This window comes from Euprymna scolopes, chromosome 14 (genome assembly GCF_053919585.1).
Source record: "Euprymna scolopes isolate OS-2025 chromosome 14, ASM5391958v1, whole genome shotgun sequence".
NCBI classification, from domain to species: Eukaryota; Metazoa; Mollusca; class Cephalopoda; order Sepiida; family Sepiolidae; genus Euprymna; species Euprymna scolopes.
In genome coordinates this window covers 24,797,740-24,809,811 of record NC_136495.1, presented here as the reverse complement: position 1 = coordinate 24,809,811, position 12,072 = coordinate 24,797,740, and the positions used below count along the sequence as shown (strand labels likewise).

Below are 12,072 nucleotides of genomic sequence, written 5' to 3'. Positions count from 1 at the left end.
TTAATAAGAAAAAAGGATAAATTACCAAAACCTTTGGAATTTTTAAGGAAGGTAATTTAAATGAAAACTTAGTTTTTAAAATTACAAGAAAGAATCCTTGATTAATAATCATCAAATAGAAAGTACTTTTGGTTCTTGTTCAGAATTCCCCTCCAATACTAAAAGAATTGTTTTTGTTTTTTTATTTTAGAATCCTTTGCGATGAGGTTTCAAAATTTGTGCATTCATTCGTTTTACAAACTGTTATCCTCATCTTCATAGTTGTTTCACAACGTTTCGACCAACTCATGTGCTGGCCTTCTTCAGGTAATTAACCGTGACGAGATAGGAATGCAGAGTTTTGTAATTTATTCCCATGCATCCAAAATGTTGTCAAACATCAATTATGAAGATGAGAATAACAGTCTGCAAAAAGAATGAATGCACAAAAATAAAGAAACTCTGATGTACATACTTGTGATGGAAAGAATAAAAAAAAAAAAAAAAAAATCACAAGTAGTTTTATTTAAAAAAACAACAACAAAAAAAAAACAATCAAATTTTACCAGAAAAAAAGCAAAAAAAAAAAAGTGATCATCTTTGTCTGCCACTCTGAAAACAACAATAATAGTAATAAAAAAAATCAAAGGGAAATAGTTCAACAATAATTCAAACTTGTAAAATTTATGTAGTAATATCTACAAATTCCCATTGATGGTTTAAAAATGATTTTCTTTATAAATCTTGATCAATTTATATATATTTTTTTAAAATATATTCCGTTTTGTCACAGATATGCACATCAGAGATTTTTTTATTTTTAAATATAGTAGAGATTCTGGACAAAAAAAAAAAAAACCCATACTTTTTTTGCTTATAAAAAATAAACCCATTTATCAGGGGGGGGGGTCAATATTTAAATATGAAACAAACTCTTTACCTTGACAATTAATGCTGAACAAATTGGTGAGAGAACATTGGATTAAACTCAGCTCCGAATGATCATCAAACTGCTGCATCAATTGAATCATGGCTTCGACAATCTTGGGAATAAATTCGGGCGTCACACGACACAAACTTGGCAAATCTTTTATGGCTTGTTTACGAATCTGAAAAAGAGACCAACAAATTTTCACTTTACATGAGATTACATTCAATGCTCACAAAATTCACACCAGAATTGTCCAAAAGAAACATAAACACTTAAAAATGACAGTCTTCTGGAGGTTTTAAGGTCAAACTTGATCTTTGGTCCATGCGGGGTTTTTTGAATAGGAAATGAAGAAAAAGACAAAAAGAAAAATACTTACATTAATATCTTCATCCTCACAAAGTTCAAATAAAACATTAAAAGATTGTTGGGCCAGCTGTGGGAAATGTTTAAAAAAACGAGCAATAAACTGTGATGCCAGCCGTTTCTCGCTGGAACCTCCTTTGACAGCACTCAATATAGACAGATATTGTTCTTCATGCTAAAAAGAAAGAAAATATTGCCATCAACATCAGTTTGTTACAGGAAAAAAAAAAGTTGCAGCAAGATTGGAAATAGGTGTGTAAAAATCATGTTAAAAACGGTATTTGACCACATGAGGTTCAAGTAAGTAGAAAAATGGAAAATTCTAAGTTAAAAGATTAGAATTAGAATTATATCAGACAGAAAGCTGGGTGATACATAGTGAATAAGCTGATAAAATATTTTGCTTGCTTTTGGAACAGTGAAATAAAATGGTAGTGTTTGGGACAACTCAGGGGAAGACCTAAGTTATTCTGTAACATCAAGGTATACATGATACATATATAATGTGAAAACAGAAATTGTTGTTCTGTCATTGCAATTGCTATTAATCAAGATGCATCATAAATCATGACAGAACTACTAAACACAAAGAGAAGAGAGAACGAACTGTTGCAATGTGTTATCTACACAACAAGATTCCAGCTGCTTAGGTGATGAGTTGCTACGAGGGGTGTGCAATAAGTAATGCCCCTGACCCACTTCCCATAGAAGTAGAGCAACAAAACTTGGCACAGTTATTAGTCTTTCTCTACATAAGAACGACCCAGAGTTATGCATTTCTCCCATTGTTTGATGCAGCTCTGGAGATCGTTTTTGTAGAACACCCCAGGTTGGTCCTCCAACCACGACGTGACTTCAGAAATCAAGGCTGCACAAACTGGGAAATGCTTTCCTTTCAAAAACAACTTCATGGCTGGGAAGAGGTAAAAGTCAGAGGGTGCAAGGTCAGGAGAGTAGGGAGGATGGGGAAGGATTTCATAACCACACGCCCGTGCTTCTGATCTGGCGACATGCAAGTTGTGGACCGGAGCGTTGTCCTGCAGGAGGATCTTGCTGATCTTGCCCTGCCTCTTGATTTTGATAGCTTCCCTTAATTTCCTCAAAAGTGAAGCATAATAGGCTCCTGTAATTTTGGTACCCTTTGCCAGGAAATCTGTCATCACTACTCCGTCCTGGTCACAGAAGACTGGGAGCATGACCTTGCCAGAGGAGGGCTGCAGCCTTGCCTTCTTTGGAGGTGGTGAGTCCAAGTGCTTCCACTGCATTGACTGGGCTTTGGTCTCTAGATCATGGTGATGGACCCAGGTTTCATCCTGTGCAATCAGTCTTTTGAAAAACTTTGACTCATCTTCTTGGCACATCTCCAAATTCATCTTCAAGCACTCGACACGTTCTCGCTTCTGGAATGGTGTGAGCAACCTGGGAATCCATCTGGCAGACACCTTATGCATATGCAAATGGTCATGAATGATAGTTTCCACAGACCCTGTACTAATCTTGACATCTTGGGTTATTTGGCAAATAGTAATGCGCCAATCTTACAAAATGGCAGCCTCAACTTGACGGACAGATGCCTCATCAATGGCAGAAGGGGGCGACCAGTTCTGGGAGCTGTTTCCACAGACTTCCGGCCATGTTTGAATTCATGATGCCAGCATTTTACAAGGTCATATGATGGGTCATTATTACCACAAGTTTCTTTCATTTCATCAAAAGTCTCCTGTGGTGTGCGTCCTTTCAAATACAAAAACCAGATCACTGCTCGACATTCAACAGGCTCCATTTCACACCTGACTTGGTTCAAACACCTGTAAAACAGAAACCACAATTAGTTCAGAGCTGTAATTTGCCACATAACCCATAGAGATATAAATCATTGCACATGCAAAATTTCAGCTAGATCAGACAACTGGAAGTGGGTCAGGGGCATTACTTATTGCATGCCTCTCGGATATCTGGATAATCTGAAATCACAGAACTGGTTCACTGTTATGCTACAAATAGGTATCACAAGCTAGTTTTGCGTGTTAATATATATGAGGTGCCTTAAATAAGTTTCCAGACTTTTTCATATGGGCAATTTTATTGAGAGTACACACATGAAATGCGAGTCACATTCAAAGTAATCTCCTCCAGCTGCAATGCACTTGTATCATTCCAACAACTTCTGGAAAGCCCATCATGGAAGTTCTTTTGTGTGAATGTGTCAATAACTCTAGTCTCATATCGACAGCCTCTAAGGTTTTCCTAATGTAAATGTCTCCTCTTATCACCTAGGACATAAGCTCACCAACCCTCTTCTCTATTGTTTCAGAGTGTAGAGTGAACAGCATTCTTTAGTGGAACTAAACTTGTATGGAACTTGGAGGCCACACTCAGACTTCATCAAGATCATCAGTGCCGTGTGTAATCACCCTCCTCAGTCTCTTTGCCCATACCTCATCGACTAAGGAAAGGTATGCTACTCATCTATGCTGTTCTACGACTACACATTGTCAAGATCTCGACGCTTTCGAAAGCAACTCATTCCACCTGGATAAATAATGGGCAATAAAATTGAAGTCACCTGCCCAGTTACTGGATGTGGCTGGAAATCCCAGAAACTCCCTGAATCCCTCAGTAATGTGCTCATTACCTCCATGAATCTTCATGTCCAAACTGCCCATCCAGCCCCAATAGCCAACCCCCAACAACTAGCAGCTCCCAGGCTTAAGCTTAAGTCCCCATCTATTGGTGCCAGGAGCACTCCCGTTTAATGGTCGTCCTTCAGGCGACAATAGTCTATGTATAAGACCGGCATGGCTATCACTGATGCTACGTGTGCCACGGCCTCTTTCACTGCTGTGATGAGGACCTCATGAATGACCTCATGAGAGATTTCAGAAGATGTGTCATCAATGACTGAGGCGGACCTCCTTGCTGCTATAAGGTGCCTGGCAGTCAGGGAAGAGAGCACTCTGGTCCACTGCATCAAACTCAGTAGGATGACACAGGCCACTGGTACCCCTACCAGGACCTTCCTCTTAGGGGTCAGTCCGCCTTATGCCAGTATACAGCAAAGTGTAAGGAACCGGGCTGTGGCCACACTTATGATTACAACAGTGAGGTTATTTAGGGATAATCTTATCCGTGGTATTGCTGATCCAGAGATTCTTTCTAATCTGTTGGGTGATCCCAAAACAGACTGAACCCTGGAGAAAACTGTTGCCTATATAGCCCAGAAGGAACAGGGTAAATCCACCAGGGCAGCTGTTGGGGAAACTAACGTCGCCATGAGCCATGGCAACGACAAACCCCACCAGTCACAACCATCACGCAGCAACAAGCAGAGCAAGTGCTGGGCTTGCGGAGAACTACAGCACGGTAAGTCGAACAGCCGAAATTCCAGAGCCAAGTCCTGCAGTGCTTGGTCTGTAACATGCAGCAAGTGCTCTGTAAAAGGCCATTTTGTGACCAACTGCAGTAAGTGCTTGAACTACAGGTTATGGGGCCACCGAGAGAGATCTTCCAAGTGGTGCTCTCAGAACCCCCGCTGTAAGGTTAAGCCCAAGTACAGTAATGACGCCTTGCACACAGGGGGTTGACGAAGCTGGCACTCTACTTGACCAACTTTGTACCGTCCAGACTCAACCCTTAACTAGCAGCTGCAAGCCAATCGAACATCATGTTTACACAGGCAAATGGGTTGCTAGACCTTCCAAGCCCCATCCAATGATGACAGTGAAGTTCACCTCGTTACCAGATGACCACAAGAAGCTTGGCTGCCCACTCAAATCCTCCAACCCCACATCAATCGAAATACCTATGGTGGCGGATTCTGGTTATCAGAGTTCCATCATACCATCAGATCAGCACTTGCGATGAGCATCGCCAAGACTGACATATTCCCCGTCAAATTGTCCATGTGAGGAGCTATCGAGGAGGATCTAGGGGTTGAAGGAGGTATCTTCGTGGAGGTATCCACAGCTGATGTATCTGGCACATATGTGTCTAGAAAAATTGGCAAAACTTTCCTTTGTCGTGAAGCACTGGTGGCATTACGGGCCATACCTGCCAGTTTCCCAACTGCGCCAGTAAGTTGGCCTCAAGACTCCCTGGCTACAGTGGAAGATGAAAATAGGCGGTGTTTGTACCCAAAACACACTGATTTACGACCACATCTCAACATAACAAATCTCAAAAAACCCCAAAAAACACAAATAAACCTAGAACCTCATCCTCCAACGTAGACCCCTTCTACCAGGTCTCCTTCTCCAACATCAAGGGTCTACGTTCCAACCTTCCAGAGGTTGAGACACAATTACAGGAAACAAAACGGGACATATTCTTTCCAAGTGAAACTGGCATAGGGCCAACCACTTCCCTAGACGAATTCATAATTAAAGGATACTCTAACTTAACAGCTAAATCTGACCCCCAAGATCGCCATGGGCATGGACTATGTGCCTACATTAAAGATTGCTTTCCATGTGGTAGGGATATCTCCAGAGAAGACCCTAATTTACCTTATATGTGCTTCCGGGTTGCACTAGCTTACACCACTGCATTTATATTTGCCCTCTATCGCCCCCACAACAGTGGGGTTACTATCTTTAAGAGCATATCTGAGAAAATTGACCACATCCTGTCTGCTCATCCCTCGCCTAACATTCACATTTGCGGTGATTTCAATGTCCATAATGTGGAATGGCTGACCCACTCAAATAAGACTGATGACAAGGGGGGGGGTTCTGTCACGATTTTGCCACTGCCTATGACCTCACTCAGATTGTTCACGAGCCCACCCGTGTGCCCAATACTACCGGTCAGTATGCAAGCCTTCTAGACCTTTTCCTCACAACTTCCCCTGAGCTATGTTCATGTTCTGTTCTATCTCCTTTGGGATCCTCCGACCACTGCGTTGTATCAGTTAAGATAAAAATGAAATGTAATAAGTCTTCAGACGTACCTCTCCACCGTACTATATATCGACACTCTATGGCTGACTGGGATAGCTTCCGTACATTCATATCTGATCGATGTTTAAAAAGGATGTTTCCTCTATAGTATCAGACCTGACCGAATGGTTAATTATAGGCATAGACCGATTCATACCATCAAAAAAATTCCAACAAAAACCTAACAGTCAGCCATGGTTCTCCCCTGAATGTGCTGCTGCCATTGCGCACAGAAATCACTTTTTCCATAGCTACCAACGTAATAGATGTACTCAGACTAAAGCTGCTTTAAGGACTGCCAACAACTACTGTAAAAGAGTAATAAAAAATGCAAGAGAGCTATATGCTCAGTCCGAAATCCAAAGTAGCTGAGCAGCAGCTTGGTTCCCACCAGTTTTGGCAAATAGCAAACAGGATCCTGAACAGAAACGTGCGTTCTATCCCAACCATCATCAATGGACCTGAGGTCATCTCGTCAGCATCAGACAAGAACTTTGCAGCTAATTCTACTCTATGCTATGAAGGCCATCAACTCCCTGTATTCCCTCCTATAACAGACAACACGCTATGCAACATACAAATATCTGTGCGTGAGGTCGCCAAGCTAATCAAGAACCTTGATTCCAGTTATAGTGCTGAAAAAGCCCTAACCAGAACTTGCCCCCATACTTACAAAACTGTTTAAGTGTTGCCTTCAGGAGAAGTGCTTTCTAACATCCTGGAAAACCTCATCAGCATGCCCTGTATTTAAGAATTTAGGTGATAAGTCATCTCCCTCTCAGCACAGACCAATAAGTCTCCTGTGTGTCATGAGTAAGTTGTTGGAATCCATATTAAATAAAGTAGTCAACCACCTCAGCAGAAATAACCTTCTTAGTGACATGCAATATGGTTTCCCCTCCGCAAGATCTACAGATGTGCTAACGGTTATATCTCATAGGATTAGTGAATCTCTTGACAAAGGCTTCCTTTCCAGGGCAATTGCTCTTGACATATCGAAGGCTTTCGATAAGGTATGGCACAAGGGCCTACTTTACAAGATTTCCAGTTACGGTATCACTGGTAATGTTTTCTCAATCATTAAATCATTTCTCTCCGATAGGTTCATAAGAGTTGTAGTTGATGGGCAGAAATCAGAGGCCCACAGTATTAATGCTGGAGTCCCTCAGGGGTCCATACTGAGCCAAGCTCTCTTCCTGATCTACGTCAATGATCTCCAAAAACACATACTGAAATCATTCGTTGACATCTATGCTGATGACACGACCATCTATGGCAACACATCAAAGGCCGTAAATGATGATGTTCTCTCTAATTCTGTCTTCTGATCTTGAGCGCATGATACAGTGGGGGAAGAGGTGGCTGGTTACTTTTAATGCATCCAAAACCAAGCTTCTATCTTTACATCATCAACGCTCTGATCCCCATCTGGCATGAATTGAAATGGATGGCTCTCGTCTTGGGGAGGCTCCATATTTTGGCAAGCTTTTGGGTTTGACCTTTACTCCTGATCTGAAATGGAACACGTACATCAGGTTTGTTGCCAAGGACGCTGGGAAAATGGTGGGATCCTTCTACCGCTCCAGAAGATATCTCAATACTGATGTAATTCTCTATCTATATAAAAGCCAAGTATGTCCAAGGATGGAGTACTGCTGCCACATCTGGGCAGGAGCTGCTAAAAACAGCCTATCCTGCCTTGACAGAGTACAAAGTAGACTTCGTGGCTTGGTGGGGATGCCCTTTTCTTTTCCCTGCAGCCTCTCTCCCACAGAAGAGACGTTGCGAGCCTGTCTTTGTTTTATCGTTATTTCCATGGCAAGTGCTTGTCTGAACTCCAATCTCTCGCCCCCCCCCTCGCCAATCTTTCACGAGAAACACCCATCTGGCTGAAACTACTGTCAATAATTTTCCCCACTCTTTATCTGTGCCTAAATCCAAACGTAGATTCCATGAGCAGAGCTTCTTTCTCAGCCTGTTTGTCTGTTTCCCCACCTGACTACAACTTGGATGTCTTCAAGTCCAACATAAACAAATTCCTTACAAACCGCCCCCTTAAGTAAGACACTATCAAATCTCCAATACTAATGATTACTACAATACTATCTCATTGATTACTGTACATGCAATAACCCTTATCCCTGAGTGACCTCCATGTAAAAAAAAAAAAAATTACGACCTTCATAACCCCATGGGGCCGTTATCATTACAAGGTAGCACCACAGGGCTTCCTCGCTAGTGTAGACGCCTACAACCAACGATTTGATGCTATTATCGCCAACTTCAAAAACAAGGCTAAGTGTGTGGATGACACGTGCATGTGGACTGACTCAGTTGAGGCATCATTCTTCCAGGCGTGCGAGTGGCTGGACCTTTGTGCCAGAAATGGGATTACCCTCAACCTCAAGAAGTTCCAGTTCGCCGAAGAAAGTGTTGTCTTTGCAGGCCTTTCGATCACACCCACTAATGTCACCCCGTCTGAGAAGTTCTTGGAATCTATTCGGAATTTCCCTACCCCGAAGAACATCACTGGTGCAAGGACTTGATTTGGATTGGTCAATCAAGGAGCATATGCATCCTCCATGACCAAGCGCATGCAACCATTCTGGCATCTCCTGAAACCATCCACCAAATTTCAGTGGACAGAGGAATTGAATGAGATATTCGCTGAGTCTAAGCTCAAGATCATAGAGGAAATAAAGGAAGGAGTGAGGTTGTTCCAGCCATCCCGCCCAACCTGTCTGTTAACCGACTGGTTGGTCACTGGCATCGGCTACTTCATGATGCAGAAGTACTGCGACTGCACTACCAGAACACCTGTGTGCTGCAAGAAGGGCTGGAAGCTCTGCTTGGTGGGTAGCTGCTTCACCCACGCAGCAGAATCCAGGTATGCACCATTGAAGGAGAAGCCCGCGCTGTTGCCTATGCCTTGCACCAAACACGGTATTACATCTTCGGACGCCGTGACTTTACTGTGGCTACCGACCACAAGCCGCTGGTAGGGATACTCAATGACCGCTCTTTGACGGAGATAGACAATCGACGTCTGTTGAATCTAAAGGAAAAGACCCTCTCCTACAACTTTGAAGTCATTCACATCTCTGGAAAGAAGAACCTGGGGCCTGACGACGCCTACTGGTACCCATCAGCCGCCGCCAGCCGTGCAGATGATGCTTCTAGCCCAGAAGATACTGCAGATATTGGAGAGGATGATGGGATATACACATCCATGTCTAACACTCTCTATGCAGTCATTAATGTGGTTTCCTGGGACAATGTGCGTGAAGCTACATCTTCGGACGCAAACCTACAGGAATTGCACCGACCGATTCATGACGGATTTCCTTTGGACTGCTGACAGCTAAGGACCGCACTCCGGCCATACCACGGCATCTTCAGCAGCCTTTGCACCGTTGATGGCGTGATCCTTGCCAGCAACCGCATCATTGTACCGGCAACATTACGCCAAGAGATATTGGAGGCCCTGCATGCGGCCCACCAGGGAGTCAGCTCTATGTGTGCCCGTGCAGCTGACTCGGTTTACTGGCCCAATATCAGCATCGACATTCAACGTGTCAGGGACAATTGCACCCACTGCCAACGGATCGCAAAGTCCAATGCTATGCAGCCACCTTTTAACACTGCACCTCTGGAGTACCCCTTACACAAGATCGCCAGCGACTACTTCACACACAACAACCATGATCATGTTGTGGTGGTCAACCGGTACTTCAACTGGCCAATGGTATTTTAAGCAGAGAACGGCGCAGATGGCCTCATCAAGCGCCTCAGAAAAGTCTTCGTGACTTTTGGAGTGCCTGAGGAGCTGACATTCGACGGACTCCAGTTCAGTGCTGGGAAGACTCAGGATTTCCTCCGATCATGGGGAGTCCACCATCGCCTTACCTCTGTTGCCAACCCTCATGCCAACTGCAGAGCAGAAATTGCAGTCAAAACTGTCAAACGAATGCTGATGGATAACACCTCAGCAGGTGGGTCCATCAATGTGGACAAGTTTCAATGGGCGATGCTAATATACCGCAACTCCATTGACCCAGAGACGAAGGCATCTCCTGCTCTTATAGTTTTCGGACAACCCATTAGAGATCTCATCCCGATCCCGATCCCAATGGGTCGGTACTGCCCCCACCCCACATGGTCTGAAACGCTCGTAAACAAGGAGAAGGCACTAGCAAAACGTCACTCCCTTAAGCATGAAAAGTGAAGCGAGCATACAAGATCTTTGCCCCCTCTAAGTGTGGGGGATCATGTGTATATTCAAAACCTAACTGGAAATCACCCTAAATGCTGGGAACGAACAAGCACTGTTGTGGAGGGGAGACAATTTCACCAATACGTGGTCAAGATAGATGGTTCTGGGAGATTCACACTCAGAAACCGACAACACCTTCGGAAATTCAAGCCTTTCAACACCACAACTAGCAAAGACGTGATAGAGTCCTTACCAGTCACCAGGCTGCCAGAAGACGCTTCTGTCAGCACCCTACCAGGGGCGCCAGAGGACTCTCTTGCCACCCTACCAGAAGCCCATGCTGGTAATCCGACAGATAGTCCCATACTTAAGTCCGGTGATAAAGATTTTTATGACGCATCATAGAGATCCTTCCAACTACTCCTCATAGTTCTGACCCAGCTAGAGATTCTGGCACTCCCGAGAATTCCGTACCAGTCGCACATGCGACCACTCCCAAGAACGCTGGAGCTGGAAACAACACCACCCCCAAGAATATGCATGCAATTGCCAAGAAGGCTCCCAGGGCCTTGAGCCGACTGATGCCACACAACGCTCCTGGTGCTTTAGAAACTGCATCAGCGAGTAGGTTGCGGCCCCAGCACAACCAAGACTAGTGATTTCATCACCAGTCAACATTGTACAGTGTATGTAACATCAGAGGACTATTGTACAGAATTTTTTTGTCGTGCTCGCAAAAAAACTCGCCGTGGGTGGGGGAGATAGCTAATGTAAATGTCTCCTCTCATCACATAGGACATAACCTCACCAACCCTCTCCTCTATTGTTTCAGAGTGTAGAGTAAAAAAGCATACTTTTTCATGTCACTCACCCGAAATTCCTCATGAACTTGTGGGGGAGAGGAATGCATGTCGAACAAGTTTAAATTACGGCTGTTTGTGAATATTTGTGCAAATACTTTTTGAAATGGAACCTTTTAGTTTTTGCGCAAGTGAGAATAGTCTGAACAACGCACATTGTGACATAAATAGAAGAAACTGTCAGCAGCTGTATTAAGTTCAACATCAGAATTTTGATTGTCCATTCTCATGTTGTGAAATAGAACGCTCAGCATTCTTTAGTGGAACTAAACTTGTATGGAACTTGGAGGCCACACTCAGACTTCATCAAGATCGTCAGTGCCGTGTGTAATCACCCTCGTCAGTTTCTTCGCCCATACCTCATCAACTAAGGAAAGGTGTGCTACTCATCTACTTAGGGAATAACCAAAAGTCACAGAGAGCAAGGTCTGAACAATAAGGAGGATGAGAAACTGTCTTGATGCCCATCTTGGCCATGACAACTTCTTTCTGATCTTCTCCGAGCACCTTTGGGACAAATTTTGCACAAAACTTCAGCATCTTCAGTTCCTCGCAAATAATTGTGCATACAGTTCCCACACTGACATCAAACTGTGCACTTATTGTCTCTATAGACACACGACAGTCTTTATCTATGAAATTCTTTATTTGGTCAATCAAATCTGGTGTTCTGACTTTCTTGGTTTTCTGACATTTAGAGATCTCAACAGTGAAGGGGTGTGATTTTGTTGGTAGGTGGGTTTGTCAGGGATATGTACATCAAGGGGGCACAAGTGCAAGGAGTTC

General features: G+C 43.6%; 1 protein-coding gene across 1 annotated transcript in view; it reads right to left on the bottom strand.

Annotated features, from left to right (window-relative positions):
- LOC145292917 (apoptosis inhibitor 5-like) overlaps positions 1 to 12,072 on the bottom strand; it is a 52,275-nt gene that overhangs the window by 29,373 nt on the left and 10,830 nt on the right. The window contains exons 2-3 of the mRNA XM_080139079.1: positions 1,290 to 1,451; positions 920 to 1,088 (exon numbers count right to left, since the gene is read on the bottom strand). Of these exons, the coding sequence (XP_079995205.1) occupies positions 920 to 1,088; positions 1,290 to 1,451 (331 nt within the window). The remainder of the gene's footprint in view (positions 1 to 919; positions 1,089 to 1,289; positions 1,452 to 12,072) is intronic.